This window comes from Macrobrachium nipponense, chromosome 49 (genome assembly GCF_015104395.2).
Source record: "Macrobrachium nipponense isolate FS-2020 chromosome 49, ASM1510439v2, whole genome shotgun sequence".
NCBI classification, from domain to species: domain Eukaryota; kingdom Metazoa; phylum Arthropoda; class Malacostraca; order Decapoda; family Palaemonidae; genus Macrobrachium; species Macrobrachium nipponense.
In genome coordinates, this window is record NC_087224.1 from 15021672 (window position 1) to 15040102 (window position 18431).

Consider the following 18431-nt stretch of genomic DNA (forward strand, 5'->3'; position numbering starts at 1 on the left):
ATGTGAGCGCCCTGAACTTGCATGTCCAGAAAACAAAATTTCATATGGAGACCACTCGTTGGCGGTTCTGGAGTCCATCAGACAGGGGGATTGGATGGTCTCTCTGGACATGCAGACGCTTATTTTCCACATTCCGATACATCGCGAATCTCGGAGTACCTGAGGTTCATGTTCGAAGGCAAGGTGTTTTCAGTTTCGGGCGCTTTGCTTCGGACTAGCGACCGCTCCTCAAGTTTTCACCAGGGTTTCTATCCCCATAGGAAGCTGGCTACACATATTGGAGTAAGAATCTCCCTCTATCTGGACGATTGGCTTCTCCGGTCGGAATCAGAGAGTCGGTGCATGAAGGACCTTGGAACAACTCGGATCTTGCCAGCAAGTTTAGGAATTCTGGTCAACAAACAGAAGTCCCAGTTGGTTCCATCTCAGAGCATCCTTTTATTTGGGGATGATTCTGAATGCTCAAGTTTTTCGGGCTTTTCTGTCCCGAAGAGGGTTCAAGGCTGTCTGGAGACAGTTCAGGAGGTTCTGGACAAGAAAAAGGAAGTTCTTGCAATCAGTGGATGAGGCTCCTGGGCAAATTGACGTCAGTGAGAAATTTGTGACGTTGGAGACCTGCACCATGAGACTCTGCAGTTTTTCTGAGAGCCTCTTGGTGCAGGAAGACACAACCAACTCGATTACCTTTCCTGTCACAGATCAAATAAAAGAGGACCTAAGGTGGTGGCTCTCTCGAGCAAGGTTGGAAGAAGGGTAGATTTACGACCCATCCTCCCGAACCTACAGTTCTTTTCCGACGCATCGGACACAGGTTGGGGAGCCCTACTGGGAAATCAACGGAACTTCAGGAGCTTGGTCGAGAAGGAGAAGAAGTTCCCACATAAATGTAAAGGAACTGTTAGCAATTTTCTTAGGGCTCAGACAGTTTTTCGGAGCTTAGTAGAAGGCCGAGTAGTGGCAGTGCATTCCGACAACTCCACGGCTCTCGTAACGTCGGAAACAGGGGGGGGGACTCAGTCTTTCTCTCTGTACGAAGTAGCCAAGGATCTCCTCCTGTGGTCAAACGAAGCGAAGGTTCAGCTAGTCCCGAGATTCGTTCCGGGAAAGATGAACGTCCTGGCGGACGAGTTAAGTCGTCAACAGCAAGTGTTACCTCTGGAGTGGACTTTGGACAACAAAGATTTGTCAGAAACTTTGGCGCCTTTGGGGACTACCGTCAATAGACCTGTTCGCGACATCGAGGAACAACCGTCTTCCTCTCTTTTGTTCTCTCAGTCCCAGATCCTCTAGCTTGGTCGGTGGACGCAATGCTGTTGGATTGGTCGGGTCTGGAAGCTTATGCATTCCTCCGTTCGGTCTAATAAGAGAGGTGCTGAACAAGTTCATGTCGCACAGCAATGTAACGCTAACGTTAATCGCTCCCTTTTGGCCCAGGAAGAGTGGTTCCCGGACCTTCTCCAGTTGTTAGTAGACTTCCCCAGACTTCTTCCTCCAGAGAAGTGGCTTCTCAAACAACCTCACTTCAAGAGGTTCCACCAAAACTTGTCCGCTCTAGCTCTGACAGGGTTCAGACTGTCCGGAATCTTGTCAGAGCGAAAGGATTTTCAAGAAGAGCTGCAGAAGCTATCGCTCGTTGTAGGAGAGAGTCTTCTAACAAACTCTATCAAGGGAAGTGGAGAATCTTCAGAGAGTGGTGTAGAAGTGCTAAAGTCTCTACTTCTGCGACCTCTAACAGAAATAGCAGTTTTCTTTTCTATTTCTTAGGAACTCTAAGAAACTGGCTCCTTCGACGATCAGAGGATATAGAGCCATGCTCTCGGTTCGGTTTTTTTTTCGACATCGAGGTTTGGAGGTATTTCCTCCAATTCAGATCTGTCGGACCTCATTAGGTTCTTCGAAACCACTAAGCTCCCGCAAGATACAGTGGCTTGGAACTTAGATGTTGGTGCTTAAGTTCCTCATGGGGCCACAGTTTGAGCCTTTGAAGTCGGCTTCACTCAGGAACTTGACTAGAAGGCACTTTTCTCTTTCTTATTGCACTAGCTTCTGCTAAGCGTGTCAGCGAATTGCACGCTATAGACAAAAGAGTCGGTTTCTCTCAAGGCAATGCTGTATTTTCGGTATCTTTTGACCTTTCTAGCCAAAAATGAGAATCCTTCTAATCCTTGGCCGAGGAGTTTTTGTGGTAAGGAACTTATCTGATTTGGTTGGACATGAGGAGAAGAAAGGCTCTTATGTCCAGTCAGGGCTATTAAGCAGTATCTGTTTGCCACTAAGGGTATCAGAGGACAATCTTCTTCAAGCTCTGGACCTCGGTTCAAAAATCCCTCTCGTCCTCTTTCTAAGAATGCTATATCGTTCTTTATTAGAGAGCTTATCAGGGAAGCTCACTCGCAGTCCGAGAACGACAATCTTTCCGTTCTGAGAGTTTAAGCTCACGAGGTTAGAGCAGTGGCAACTTCTTTAGCATTCAGAAAAGAGTTTATCTTTAGCTTCGATTCTTCAGAGCACGTTCTGGAGATCGAATTCGGTTTTTGTGCGAGTCATTATCTCAAAGAGATAGAAACGGTTTTCGAGAATTGTAAAACGTTAGGTCCGGTGGCTTTGGTTCTGGCATGGTGTTGGGAGAAACGGCACAGGGGTCGTCACCTCTATGCTAACTTTTCACCTTGAATATTGTTGTCGAGTTCAAGGGAAGCTGGGTACTGAGTACCTGGGATACTCACCAGTCTGTTAGGTCAGATTTTACAATGGTGGGTGGTATATGTTTTTAAATCTGGTGTTGGTGACAAATGTTTTTGTATGATTGAATTTCTGGTCTTAGCCCAGGGCAAGGGCAATCTTTTGTTGTTACTATCCTCCGTCAGTCAGCCTTGTCTCGCTTGAACTACGGAAGGATTCCACTCCTGTAGAGGCTAACTTTGGTCAAATTCCAATTCCTCTACAATAGTAAGAAGAGCACCGACCAGAGGCAGTAACAGTCTGCTGTAGCTCTCTTACAAGGTAAGGTACAACAGACACCTTGAGTGTTTTACTGGTATTGCAATAAATGTAACCATTTAAAAATACTAGTGGTCCACTGAATCCCACCTTCCCATAAATGTGTAATCAGCTCTATAATTGTTCGGTAAGACACTACAATAAAAATGAAATTTTCATTATTAAAATGAAGTTTTATTGTATACTTACCGAACAATTATGATTATATACCCTCCTCCCTTAGGTGGACGGACGGGCAGAAAGAATTGGATTCACCTGGGCAGTGTACCTGGTTCTCTCAGCGAGTGGAGGGAGATGACGTCATCACCACCAGTGTTGGCGACGCCGACGCGCTAAATTTGAATTTAGTATCCTGCCGCTCGTGGAAATCACGGCTCTATAATTGTTCGGTAAGTATACAATAAAACTTCATTTTAATAATGAAAATTTCATGTTTGTGTACTTGGTGGTTATCGCACTGCAACTACGCTTAGCCTACCAATGAACGTCATACATAAACCTTGAATAGGCTATTTATTTCGAAGATAGGACAATAATATATTAGGTGAGAATGGTTTTATTACCTTTATTGTCAGTTAATATCATTATATGAGTCTTTAAATGAATGTTGGTAGTTATCGGACCACGGCCGAGGGTTAGCCTACCGAAAAACATCGCATACGCAACACAACAAACCCGTGATGCAGTGATTCATACCAGTGATGTAACATGAGAAACGGTCCAAGAAAAAACCCGTGATTAACTGGATCCGTGAATACTGATCCGTGAATAAGCGATGCCCCACTGTAGTTCCAACAGTGCTTCTTACTTGCGTTGTGCCCTCTGCATACTTATCATTCATTATTCTTACATACTTTTCATAAACTTTTCTCTCTCAAGCACCTCCATACTTCCTGCCTAGGTACCCTATCATATATATGCTTTTTCCAAGTCAATAAACACCAGATGTAGTCCTTTCTTTCTACTTCTCTCCATATTTATCTACTGTCTGCCTTAGTGTAAATATTGCATCAACCGTGCTCTTTCCTGGCATAAAACCAAATTGTTTTTCACAAATTGTGGTTTCCATTCTCAATCTTCCTTCTATAATCCTCTCATATATTTTCATTGTATGTGATAGCAGTTTAATTCCTCTGTAATTCCCACACTCCTACACATCACTCTTCCCTTTGTAGATTTGGGACCATTAGACTATTTCTCCACATGTCTGGCACTCTTTCTTGGCAATATATCTTGGTCATTAAATCCCACAGGATGTCTGTGGCTTCCTCTCCTAAATGCTTCCACATTTCAGCTGGTATTCCATCAGGTCCCACTGCTTTCCCCTTCATTTTATCCAGTGTCTTGTTAACCTCTTCTCTGCTGATATCCTGGACTATTCTCTCATGAGGGTTTCCATCTCTTATTATTGTTCTGGGGTTTTCTTCATTTAGTAACTCTTCAAAGTAACTCCTTCCATCTAGCTATTATGCTTTCCTCTTTTGATAAAACTCTTCCATTTTTATCCTTGATTTGTTTGATATGTGTTTAATCCTTTGATGATTTGTCTTTGCTTTTTGCTATCCTGTGTTATTCTCCTTTGGCCTTCAGCTGTCTCTTAAGTTCTCATAAAGCTTGTCCATTGCAATTGCTTTTGCCTGTGCAACTGCCTTTTTAGCTTCTTGCAGTTTTCCAAGCTATCCTATTTTCCTCAGGTTGATTCCTGTCGTAGGCAACTCCTGCTTCCTTTTTCTTCTTTATCTTATCTTGGGTGTTTCCACCACCAGCTCTCTTCATTTGGTGATCCTCTACCAGATGTCTTCCCCAATAATTCTTCTGCTATTTTAAGGATCATTGCACGATTTCCTGTCCACCAGGTGTTCACATCTGCCAATCTGAAGCCCCTAAGAACTGCTTCCCTAAATCTCTCTCTAATTTCGTGTTCTTCTAATTGCCACTACTTTATCTTCGGTTTAATGTCGCAAAATTCTCTAAAAATTAAAATTATTTATGCAAATTATCATTATTGTCACAAAATTATCCTTAAATATCTTGAATTATGCTAGTTATTATTATTGTCACAAAATTCTCTGAAAATCTCTACTTATTTATGGAAATTATCATTATTATCACAAAATTATCTCTAAATATCTCGGAATTTTTTGTGCCAATTATCAGTCACGAAATTATCCCTAAATATCTTGAATTATTTGTAAATTATCATTATTGTCGCAAACAGTTCTGGCCATATTTACGACAGAATCTATGCGAATTATGCAGAGAAGGAGGTAGACTATGGGTGCGTTGGTTCTTCTGTGTACTGAGTTAAATGCCCAACGGAGTAAAGGTCATATGGACATTGGTAGAAATGGAAACTGTCTTGATCTAAATAAAGCAGGAAATAATTTGACAGAATTGTCCTATGTACAGGCGGTCACCAGTTTACGACGGTTTCATCTTACGATGTTCCGAGGTGACAATGCTTTTCAATTATCATTAGAAATTATTTCCAGGGTTACGACACTTAAAGATGCCGATCCGATAGAAGAAATATGATTCCTTAAAGGCAAAATAATCAATATTTGAAGGTTTTTTAAATGAAAATTCAATAAAATTTAGTTTATATGCTTTTCAATATACCCAAAGCATTAAAAGTGTCCAAGAGCTTGCAACTAAATGAAAATTTGTTCATGAAACTTACCTGACAGATATATATATAGCTGTATTTTCTGACGTCCGACAGAATTTCAAAATTCGCGGCACACGTATGGGGGCGGTCCGGTGGTAGTACCATTCCGCCGCTGGGCGGCGGATATCAGGAACCATTCCCATTTTCTATTCATATTTTTTCTGTCGCCGGTGCTGCAACATCTGTTTACAGTACCCTCCGTCTAGGATTTTTTTTTCATTAACTCGCTTAATATTATCTGGATTGACTTTTGGTATCGACTTCTGGATTGTTGGATTGGCACGCGGAATAGTGGATTGGTTTTTGATTTTGGATTGGCTTTTCTAGATTCAGTATGTCTGGATCAAGTTCGGGAAGTTACAGAGTGTGTGTGAGGAGTGAATGTAAGGTGAGGCTTCTTAAACCTTCAGTTGATCCTCACACAGTTTGTATGGATTGCAGGGGGCATGTTTGCGTGGCGGATGATCGGTGCAATGAATGTAAGGATTTGGATGATGATAAATGGAGGATGTATGAGACCTATCGGCGTAAATTAGAGCGCGAATAGAGTCAGGAGGTCTTCCTCTAAGGGCAGCTCTACTAAAGGTAAGGATAGTAACATTTCTTCCTCCTCTAACACCAGTAGAATTTTGGCCCAACCTAATCCTGTTTTGTTGGCCTCGGGCCCCAGTGCTGTGTCTGGAGAAGGTAACACCCTTTCTCTGATTCTAGAGTCCCTATTCGTGCTCTCGAATCTAAAGTTTTGGCCCTAGAAAACCGGCCCAGTGAAAGTTTGTGTCAGTGCCCCTAGTGTTGTGGAGGGGGCGTCAGATCGGCCCCATATGCCTCTAGGCCTAGACCTCTATCGGACTCCCAGGACTCAGGGAGTGGGTATGTCGAAAGGCCGCAAGAGGGTTACGGGGCTCCCCACCGATCTGGCGCTCCCTTCTTGGCAGGCCTTGTTGCTAAATCCCAGGCTGCCAAGGAAGGAGCGCGCACGAGCGCGTATCCTGAAGATTGCTTTTCGTCCTCCGAAGCGTCCTCCCCGCGCAAGGGGTGGAGCGCTCGGAGAGACTCGCGTCCGTTGAAAAGGACTTTTCGCTTTGAGGACGCTTCACCGTCCTATGTCTCCTCTTTCGTCAGAGGACGCTTATGACGCCTTTCCTCCTCAGAAGAGAGGAAGGCGTTTCTACCGATGACGACGTTAGTTTCCACGCACAGGCGTGTTCACCTGAGAGGCAGATAGCTGTACCTGCTAGAAGAAGGAAGGCGTCCCCTCGCCCCTAGCCTTCTCGCAGTCTCAGTCCTGCCCCTTCTTTTGCTCCTTCGTCACCTACGAAGGATATCCTTGTGTCCCTTCAGGACCAGATTACGTCGCTGATGGCTCAGAGGACTTGCCCAGCAGCAGTCGAGTCTAGGCGTAGAAGGACGTTCGGCTGCCCGTCAAGAGGACGAAGCGGCCTCATTCTCTCTCAGCTCGCTCGTCTCTCTCTCCGCCTCCGGATCGTCAACTGTTCTCGCTCTCCTAGCAGATCTTTTACTCGCTCAGGAGAGGACGCTCGTCAAGACGCTCGGCGTTCGAAACAGGACGCTTTACGCTCTCGGCAAGTAGCGGTTGAGGACGCTCGGCAGACGCTCGGCTGTGCTAGACAGGACGCTTTGAGTTCTCTTCAAGACGCTTTTAAGGACGCTCGGCAGGACGCTCGGCGCGCGAAGCAGGACGCTTCTGGTCATAGACAGGACGCTTTTGAGGACGCTCCGCAGGACGCTCGCCGTGAAGCTGGGACGCTTTTTCGAGCGAAGCAGGACGCTTTGGAGCCTGCAAAGCAGGACGCTCGCTCTTCTAAGCAGGACGCTTTTGGCGCTGCTCTTCAGGAAGCTCGCTCTTCCTTTCGAAGGGGAGCTTCGGTTAAGACGTTTAACTTGGCTTCTAAGGATGCTTCTCTTTCGGAAGATGTCCGTGCATCTAAAGAGCAACGTAACGGCTGCTTTCCGTACCTGTAGGGGATACCTCCAACCAACTGAAGTCTTTATTCAGGATTGAGCCTAAGGGCACTTACTCCCCTCCTGATAGGCGTTCCTCCAGTTCCTCTTAGGGAGGAAGGGGGAGCATAGTAGTCCGGGGAGTTAGTTCCGTAGAGGAAGAACAGCGGTAGCTTCAGCTGTCTCGGACTACAAGGTTCTTGTTAGGCTGTTGCGTTCAGCATTCGGAGACAAGTTCCAGCCTACAGCCCCTAGGTCTCCTCCCTCACAAAACTTTCGTCGTCCAAGACCGTCAAGACCCTGAATTCGTCGAAATGAAAACGTCTCTGCGACCAAGAGGGCGTTTAAGAAACTCAAGACTTTATGTCCAGAAGGAAGGATCAGGGCAAGACCACTTTCGCCCATCCACCCTCTAGACTCGCAGGGAAAGGGAAAGGAGGAGTTTGGTATGAGACCAAGGAGGATGTCGGGATAAAGGTCCCTTCGTCCGCGTTGGGGGACTTCTCCAGTTTAGTGGACGCCCAGAGGAGGTCTCTCTTAGCGTCGGCTAAGGTGACCTGGACTCCCAGTTGAGACTGACCACCACTTGAAGGGTCTTCTTCGTACCCTTAATGTTTTTAATTTCCTAGACTGGTGTCTGGGAGTTTTGGACCGGCAGTCTAGAAGTCCTGATTCTCTCAGTCTGGGGGAGCTGTTCCAGCGTGTTGTCCATGTATGGACAAGGCCGTCAGGGATGGTTCGGAGGAGCTAGTTTCGAATTTTGGAACTGCTTTCCTAAAGAAAAGAGCATTGCTGTGCAATTTTACGGCTAAGTCGGTATCTCCGGCTCAGAAAGCGGATTTGCTCTTTGCGCCTCCTTTCGGACCATCTCTTTCCCCCAGGCTATGGTAAAGGATCTTGCACAGAGTTTGCAAGAGAAGGCGACCCAGGACCTCTTGGTTCAATCTTCAAGACGTCCAGCGGTTCCTTCCACATCAACTTTCAGCAAACCCCCGAAGAAAGTCAAACCCTTTCGCGGGGCACCCCCCTCGAGAGCAGCTCCCCGAGGGAGAGGTTTTTCAAGAGGAAGAGCTTCATTCAAACCGAAAACCAGCAAGTGAAGATCTCGTCCTTCAGACACCAGTCGGGGCCCAGACTGGAATTCTTTGCGGAGTCTTGGAGGCAGAGAGGAGCTGAGCGGACCCTTTGGGAACCCACCCCCCCCCCCCCCCCCCCCTCAAGATAGTAGAACAGGGGGTACAGCCCTTTTCCCTTTTCTCACCTCCTCCTTGACTTCGACTCCCAGAGACCTCTCTCCATCCTATCAGGGAGAGAAGAAAAGGGTTTCTTTTCGATCTCTTAGACCAGATGGTCGAAAAAAGAGCGGGTGGAACAAGTCCTGGACCTAGAGTCACGAGGGCTTCTACAACAGGATTTTCCTTGTGCCAAAGCAGTCATCAGGTTGGCGCCCCCCGGTCCTGGATGTGAGCAGGCTAAATCTTTTTGTAGAAAAGATAAAGTTCAGAATGGAGAGCTCCTTAGTCGGTGCTGGGAGCATTGAGACCTGGCGACTGGATGGTGTCTCTAGACCTGCAGGACGCATACTTCCACGTCCCAGTCCACCCTCTGTCAAGGAAGTACCTGAGATTCGTCTTGGACAACAGGGTTTGGCAGTTCAGAGCCCTTTGTTTCGGTCCTCAGCACGGCCCCAATGGTTTTCACAATGATTATGAGGAATGTAGCGAAGTGGCTCCATTCGTCAGGAATCAGGATATCCCTCTACCTCGACGATTGGCTGATCAGAGCGTCGTCGAGGCAGAAGTGTCTGAAGGACCTTCAGTTTACGCTAGCCTAGCAAAGTCTCTGGGGTCTGTTGGTCAACACCGAAAAGTCGCATCTGACCCCCGACACAGTCCATCGTGTATGGGGATTCAGATGGATTCAGTGGCTTTTCGGGCGTTTCCATCCCAGGAACGCAGCGGACTGGGTTAGAGAAAGTCGCAGCATTCCTAGAGAGAGAAGCTTGTTCGGTGAGGGAGTGGATGAGTCTGCTGGGCACCATTTCCTCACTAGAAAAGTTTGTCTCGCTGGGAAGACTGCACCTCAGGCCTCTTCAATTCTTCCTTGCGGAAGAATGGAAGTCGAAAGGGGACTGAATGCGATCCTAAGGATCTCCAACGATGTAAGAGTTCACTTAAGATGGTGGCTCGACCCTCAGAAGTTACGAGAGGGCCTCTCCTTAAATCTTCTGAGCCCCGAGCCTAGTGTTGTTCTCAGACGCTTCCACTTCCAGTTGGGGAGCAACACTAGGGGGGGAAGAAAAGTGTCAGGCTCCTGGAGAGGGGAACAGGTAGCCTGGCACATAAATGTAAAGGACAACTGGCAGCGATATTCCTGTCGCTGCAGTTCCTTCGAGAGAAACTGTCAAGCAAGGTTGTTCAAGTCAACTCGGAGCAGTACCACAGCCCTTGCGTATCTAAAGAATCAGGGAGGGACTCGCTCCAGATCCCTTTTTTCTCCTGGCGAAGGAACGAAGTTTCTATATGGGCAGACGCAAGGGCACATCAAGATCCTGACAAGATTCGTGGCAGGGGTCAGAATGTCAGGGCGGACGGCCTTCTCACGCCGCCGGAATCAGCTGCTGCCACAGAATGGACCTTGCACCAGGAAGTCTGTCAAAAGTTATGGAAATTGTGGGGACGTCCCTCTAGTAGACCTGTTCGCTACATCGAGGACGAAGGAGACTCCCTCTATTGCTCCCCGGTTATGGACCCGGGGGCAATTGCAGTGGAACGCGTTGCTCTGGAACTGGACAGACCTGGATCTTTACGCCTTTCCCCCATTCAAGATCATATGGGGGGACGTAATGAGAAAGTTCGCAGCGTCAGAAGGGACAAGGTTGACTCTGATTGCTCCAATGTGGCCAGCAAGAGAGTGGTTCACAGAGGTCATGACGTTCCTTGTGGACTTCCCAAGAACGTTGCCCTGGAGGAGAGATCTACTCAGACAGCCTCACTTACAAAAGGTTTCACCAAAACCTCTCCGCTCTGCCCTGACTGCGTTCAGACTATCGAAAAGCTGGCCAGAGCGAGAGGCTTTTCAAAGGCAGCTGCGAGAGCAATCGCTAATGCTCGAAGAGCCTCTTCAAGAGCTGTTCTACCAGTCTAAGTGGTCTTCCTTCAGGGCATGGTGCAAGAAGAAAGGAATTTCTCTTCCACGACCTCTGTCGATCAGATAGCAGATTTCTTTCTCCATCTAAGAAATGTGCAAAAATTGGCAGTTCCTACAATCAAGGGTTATAAGGAGTATGTTGTCTGCCGTTTTTGCACCACAGAGGAATGGACCTTTCCGACAAATAAGGATCTGCCACGATCTCTTAAGGTCGTTTGAAACTACCAAAATTCCACAAGCAAGACCGCCCTCATGGAATTTTAGATGTGGTATTGAAACATCTGATGCTTAGTCCCTTTGAGCCTCTCCACGAAGCTTCTCTAAGGGACTTAACGAGGAAAACGCTTTTCCTAACTCTCTGGCGACGGCGAAAGAGAGTTAGTGAAATCCAGCGTTCAGTAGCCTAGTGGGTTTCAAGGGAGACAGCGCTGTCTGCTCGTTGAACCCTTCTTTCTTGGCTAAGAACGAGAACCCAGTCTAATCCTTGGCCAAAGAGCTTCGATATCAAAGGAATATCGAGTCTCGTGGGTCAAAGAACCAGAGAGAGCCCTGTGCCCTGTCAGGGCTCTCAAGTTCTATGTGAATAGGACTAGAGAGATAAGAGGTCCCTCAGGTAATCTCTGGTGCTCGGTGAAGAGACCGGATTTCCACCTTTGTCGAAGAATGCTGTTGCTTTCTTCTTGAGGGACGTCATTAAAGAGGCTCATTCATCTTGCCAGAAGACTGATATGAGCCTCTTTAAAGTGAAAGCTCACGAGGTCAGAGCCGTAGCTACCTCTCTTGCCTTCCAAAGGAACATGTCTATCAGAGATATTCTTGATAGCACCTTCTGGAGGAGCAATTCCGTATTCGCCTCACATTACCTCCGGGATGTGAGGACGATTTACGAGAACTGTAGTTCTTTGGGACCTTACATTTCGGCAGACACAGTTTTGGGGGCTGAAGGTAGCTCTCTCCCTATCCCTTAGCTTAGTTAGGTTAGTTTTTGTGTTTTGTGGTTGATGGTGAGATCTTCTGTGAAAATCTCCCATTCCATAGTGTTAATATCAGGGTTTTTTGCGTTAGTTGGTCAGGTGGTGGGTCGGTTGCTGTGTTTACTGCCATATGTTTGCCTAGAGGTCTTGTCACATCGTGGTCAGCTCCCGTTGACAGAGCATCCAGAAAGCACCAGCACTACAGGTCAAACACCTGGCTGGCAACTCTGATAAGCATAAGCAGGCTTTTGGTGACAGTAATCACATAGTCTACTTTGCTATCAGGTAAGGAACCAATAAGATAATCTTTTATTTTATTTTAAATTTCCTAAAAAATCCTAGTCTGTCTCTACCCACCATCCGAAGGTGTGATTCAGCTATATATATATCTGTCAGGTAAGTTTCATGAACAAAATGTTATTGTTATAATACAATTAAGTTTGTTCTACTTACCTGGCAGATATATATACTTAGAGTGCCCACCCTACCCTCCCCTCATCCGGAGACAAGGGCCATGCAATATATAGAATAGAAAATGGGAATGGTTCCTGATATCCGCCGCCCAGCGGCGGGAATGGGTACTACCACCACCTGACCGCCCACTACGTGTGCCGCGAATTTTGAAATTCTGTCGGACGCAGAAATACAGCTATATATATCTGCCAGGTAAGTATGAACAAACTTAATTGTATTATAACAATAACATGTTTTGATGGGAAAAATATATAAAAGGCCAAAATCTAGCCCATGATTTAGTTTCTAATCATCCAAATGAATTATATACAGGCAGGCCCTGGTTATCGGCAAGGGATCACTTCCGATGGCTCAATAAGTGAAAATTGGTGCCGATATCCATTTAATGGCACCTCTGTTAGGTATATATTGGCGCTGATAACCATAAATTGGCACATTTTGGAGCAAAAAATTTGGTGATTTTCGTTGCTAGACAAGTGCCATAAAACTGGATCGCTGATAACGGAGGACTGCCTGTTTATATAAATAGCCAAAATCTTGTTCAGGTGCCCTGATACAAATAATTGATACAATGAGATAAAATAAATAAAAAGGATTTAATGACAAGATTAAAAAACCCTGAATTGTGGGATGTAGATTAACCATAGTGGGATTATAAGTCAGGAATCAATTTGGCAACAGAGCTAATAGCAACTGTGTGCACATTCATTATGGTTTGACTATAGTTTTGATGTTTGAAGAGCTTTGTAAATAAGCCTTGACTGGGGCTAAGAATTTGTCACACACCTTGGCAGTACTTTTTAAATCATCTGTCCCATTTTAACAATCTCATGAGGAACTAATGAGTGTGCATTTTTGCTTCCAGGAAAAATGGATGGGGAACTGTTGTCGTTGAAGTGGAACAACCACCGTACGACGTTCTACCATATCATAAGTGGTTTGAGAAATAAGGTAAATTTAGTTTAGTGTGATGTGTAATCCATTCTTTGTTTTTCCCATCCATTTAAATCAGGCGTTTGATTATATTTACAGCTCAATTGATGTTTGTACTAATTGCCTACTTTATAATTTTGTTTTCATCTTTGTCATTTTAGATGTAATATTTTTTTAGGTAAAACTCTAAAAGTGAATGTTAGTGTAAAGCACAGGTTAATTTATATAAGTTAAGAATTTGTAGAATTGCTGTTAGGTTTGTATCTAGAAAATATTCGGTTACAGGCAATAGATTAGGGTCTTTGTTACTGAAGAGAGAGCCAGACTCCTCAAGCATTTCATTTTGAGGTACTACGGTAGGGCAATTTACATTTGGACACAATCCCCTTTATGTTTATATGCCCTTTCAGTTAGGCTTCCTTCAATGTAATATTTTCTATGCTAAATATATTATTTGAAATATTTTTTTTACATTAATGTTTTCTTATTCACATTGTATGTTGAAAAGTACTAGTACATTAGTACATTTTTAATGTTATATAGTGATAGGTTTTGAGCTAATCAAAGCCAAAAGATGAAATGTTTATATGTGATACTGTTTCAAAGTTTGGGAACCCCAATCTTAGTTTTTTGAAGAGTTCATCAGGTTAATCTCTTGGCTTAAGAAAATGTCAGTAGATAGTACATACTTTACTTTAATTCCAAGGAAAAGCCCTGCATAGAGGTTATTTATGAAAATTTTTGAATAAAAAAGGGTGTATATGCAGTACAGGTGAGATAGCTGGAAAAACTGACAGTCTTTGTTTAGTACATAAACAGAATGTATTGCATGATTTCGGTAAATTTCTCGAGTTATCATATGTACTACATTGTACACACCTTTTCCATATTGCTCTGTCAAAAAATTCCAATAATACACATAGAGCTCCTCCTTAGACTGATCCAAAAAGGCTACTAGCAGAAGCATAACAGTTGGCATTTTCTGTTACAGGAATCGTATACTGATGTAACTCTCGCCTGTGATGGAAAGTTCTACCCCACCCATAAATTTGTGCTGTCAACATGCAGCCAATATTTTCAACAGATTTTTGATAGGACACCATGCAAAAACCCAGTGGTAGTGTTGAAAGACATCCAGTGCCGGGATCTGGAGTTCCTCCTGGACTACATGTACATTGGTGAGGTGAATGTGCGCCAGAATGAACTCACGTCGCTCATCAAGGCCGCCGAGTGCCTCCGAGTCAAAGGGCTGGCCGTGCCCGACGAAGAGCCCAAAACGAGTGCAAGTTCGAGTAGTGTTTCGAATTCCGAGAGACATCGCCCCGAGCAATCTAGTCCGCCCGCGAAAAGGCGACGTGCCGAGGAGCGCCGAACCACCCCCTTAGTCACTGACCAAAGTCCGGGAAGACCCCCTGGGGATAGGTTGGGCAGCCCTGACCGCAGAGACACACAGTTATCCAAAACCGACGGTAGTGCGTGCGATGAGGGCCAGGGTGATGGGTCCGAACTCATAGTGATTAAGGAGGAGAAAGAGGACATGCAGGACGATGTAGTTAATGTACAAAATAGTTTTGATGGGGGGGATGATGATGGCGACGGCCCTCATGACTCCGAGGGCAATACGAACGAATTTCCAGAGTTCCTTCAGTCCACCATTGAAAAAGAAGAACCAGTAGCTATAAGTGAATTTAATCCCGACTTCCCGGGGCCCTCAGGTCTCCAAAATGTAAGTACCAAATCTGTTGGTGTTACTTATAATAATTGTGTTATGGTAACATTTAATATCTCTCTCTCTCTCTCTCTCTCTCTCTCTCTCTCTCTCTCTCTCTCTCTCTCTCTCCTCTCTCTCGTCTCTCTCTCTCTCTCTCTCATGAACTAATTCATGAACTTTTTCATAGAGCAATACTCACTAATTACTGAATTTTAGTTTTATTTCCATCAATACATTTTTTACAAAAAAATATTTATTAAATTTCAAATATTAATGTAAATAGCAAAATATCAAAATGCTAAATTCAAATCCCACAAAATCACAAAACAGCTTAACAATCTACATAAACACACTAGTTCTCTCAATCTCTTTCTTGCTTTCTCTCACTAATGAAAAAACAGTAAATTTCATAAAAAATGTTATTGTATAATACAATTAAGTTTGTTCATACTTACCTGGCAGATATATATATAGCTGTATTTCTGACGTCCGACAGAAATTTCAAAATTCGCGGCACACGTAGTGGGGCGGTCAGGTGGTAGTACGCCCATTCCCCGCCGCTGGGGCTGGCGGATATCATTGGACCATTCCCATTTTCTATTCATATTTATTCATGGCCCTTGTCTCCTGAGGGGAGGAGGGTGGGCACTCTAAGTATATATATCTGCCAGGTAAGTATGAACAAACTTAATTGTATTATAACAATAACATTTTGTTCAGAAACTTACCCCTGACAGATATATATATAGCTGAATCACACCTTCGGATGGTGGGTAGAGACAGACTAGGATTTTTTAGGAAATTTAAAATATAAAATAAAAGATTATCTTATTGGTTCCTTACCTGATAGCAAAGTAGACTATGTGATTACTGTCAGCCAAAAGCCTGCTTATGCTTTATCAGAGTTGCCAGCCAGGTGTTGACCTGTAGTGCTGGTGCTTTCTGGATGCTCTGCTTCACGGGAGCGTGACCACGATGTGACAAGACCATCTAGGCAAACATATGGCAGTAACACAGCAAACCGACCACCACCTGACCAACTAACGCAAAACCCCTGATATTAACACTATGGGAATGGGAGATTTTCACAGAAGATCTCACCATCAAACCACAAAACACACAAAAAACTAACCTAACTAAGGCTAAGGGATGGGAGAGAGCTACCTTCACCCCAAACCAAAACTGTGTCCACTGCCGAAATGTAAGGTCCCAAAGAACTACAGTTCTCGTAAATCGTCCTCACATCCCGGAGGTAATGTGAGGCGAATACGGAATTGCTCATCCTCCAGAACGGTGCTATCAAGAAGATCTCTGATAGACATGTTCCTTTGGAAGGCAAGAGAGGTAGCTACGGCTCTGACCTCGTGAGCTTTCACTTTAAAGAGGCTCATATCAGTCTTCTGGCAAGATGAATGAGCCTCTTTAATGACGTCCCCTCAGAATAAGAAAGCACAGCATTCTTCGACAAAGGTAAATCCGGTCTCTTCACCGAGCACCAGAGATTACCTGAGGGACCTCTTATCTCTCTAGTCCTATTCACATAGAACTTGAGAGCCCTGACAGGGCACAGGGCTCTCTCTGGTTCTTGACCCACGAGACTCGATATTCCTTTGATATCGAAGCTCTTTGGCCAAGGATTAGACGGGTTCTCGTTCTTAGCCAAGAAAGAAGGGTTCAACGAGCAGACAGCGCTGTCTCCCTTGAAAAAAGCCCAAACCCCTAGGCTACTGAACGCTTGGATTTCACTAACTCTCTTGCGCCGTCGCCCAGAGAAGTTAGGAAAAGCGTTTTCCTCGTTAAGTCCCCTTAGAGAAGCTTCGTGGAGAGGCTCAAAGGGACTAGCATCAGATGTTTCAATACCACATCTAAACCAATTCCATGAGGCGGTCCTTGCTTGTGGGAATTTTGGTATTTTTCAAACGACCTTAAGAGATCGTGCAGATCCTTATTGTCGGAAAGGGTCCATTCCTCTGGTGGCGAAAAACGGCAGACAACATACTCCTATAACCCTTGATTTGTAGGAACTGCCAATTTTTGCACATTTCTTAGATGGAGAAAGAAATCTGCTATCTGATTCACAGAGGTCGTGGAAGAGGAAATTCCTTTCTTCTTCTTGCAATCAGCCCCTGAAGGAGACCACTTGAGCTGGTAGACAGCTCTTGAAGAGGCTCTTCGAGCATTAGCGATTGCTCTCGCAGCTGCCTTTGAAAAGCCTCTCGCTTCTGGCCAGCTTTTCGATAGTCTGAACGCAGTCAGGGCCAGAGCGGAGAGGTTTTGGTGAAACCTTTTGAAGTGAGGCTGTCTGAGTAGATCTCTCCTCCAGGGCAACGTTCTTGGGAAGTCCACAAGGAACGTCATTGACCTCTGTGAACCACTCTCTTGCTGGCCACATTGGAGCAATCAGAGTCAACCTTGTCCCTTCTGACGCTGCGAACTTTCTCATTACGTCCCCCATGATCTTGAATGGGGGAAAGAAAAGCGTAAAGATCCAGGTCTGTCCAGTTCCAGAGCAACGCGTCCACTGCAATTGCCCCCGGGTCCATAACCGGGGAGCAATACAGAGGGAGTGTCTCTTCGTCCTCGATGTAGCGACAGTCTACTAGAGGACGTCCCCACAATTTTCCATAACTTTTGACAGACTTCCTGGTGCAAGGTCCATTCTGTTGGCAGCAGCTGATTCCGGCGGCTGAGAAGGGTCCACCCTGACAATTCTGAACCCCTGCCACGAATCTTGTCAGGATCTTGATGTGCCTTGCGTCTGCCCATAGTAGAACTTCCTTCGCCAGGAGAAAAAGGGATCTGGAGCGAGTCCCTCCCTGATTCTTTAGATACGCAAGGGCTGTGGTACTGTCCGAGTTGACTTGAACAACCTTGCTTGACAGTTTTCTCTTCGAAGAACTGCAGCGACAGGAATATCGCTGCCAGTTCCTTTACATTTATGTGCCAGGCTACCTGTTCCCCTCTCCAGGAGCCTGACACTTCTTCCCCCCCTAGTGTTGCTCCCCCAACCGGAAGTGGAAAGCGTCTGAGAACAACACTAGGTCGGGGCTCAGAAGATTTAAGGAGAGGCCCTCTCGTAACTTCTGAGGGTCCGAGCCACCATCTTAAGTGAACTCTTACATCGTTGGAGATCCTTAGGATCGCATTCAGGTCCCCTTTCGACTTCCATTCTTCCGCAAGGAAGAATTGAAGGGGCCTGAGGTGCAGTCTTCCCAGCGAGACAAACTTTTCTAGTGAGGAAATGGTGCCAGCAGACTCATCCCACTCTCACCGAACAAGCTTCTCTCTCTAGGAATGCTGCGACTTTCTCTAACCCCAGTCGCTGACGTTCCTGGGATGGAAACGCCCGGAAAAGCCACTGAATCCATCTGAATCCCCAGATACACGATGGGAACTGTGTCCGGGGTCAGATGCGACTTTTCGGTGTTGACCAACAGACCCAGAGACTTGCTAGGGCTAGCGTAAACTGAAGGTCCTTCAGACACTTCTGCCTCGACGACGCTCTGATCAGCCAATCGTCGAGGTAGAGGGATATCCTGATTCCTGACGAATGGAGCCA

General features: G+C 45.5%; 1 protein-coding gene across 20 annotated transcripts in view; it reads left to right on the plus strand.

The window, feature by feature from the left end:
- The window catches only part of LOC135205354 (telomere zinc finger-associated protein-like), a 121026-nt gene that overhangs the window by 10184 nt on the left and 92411 nt on the right, over positions 1-18431 (plus strand). For 19 of the 20 annotated variants that reach the window (XR_010312520.1, XM_064235830.1, XM_064235837.1 and 16 more), the window contains exons 2-3: positions 13094-13179; positions 14153-14887. Coding sequence is in view for 19 of the 20 variants with exons in the window: in XM_064235830.1 (XP_064091900.1) it covers positions 13099-13179; positions 14153-14887 (816 nt within the window). In the remaining variant the exon portion in view is untranslated. Of the gene's footprint in view, positions 1-3366; positions 3390-13093; positions 13180-14152; positions 14888-18431 lie in introns of those variants that run through there. The other variant, XM_064235825.1, reaches the window with a different exon arrangement.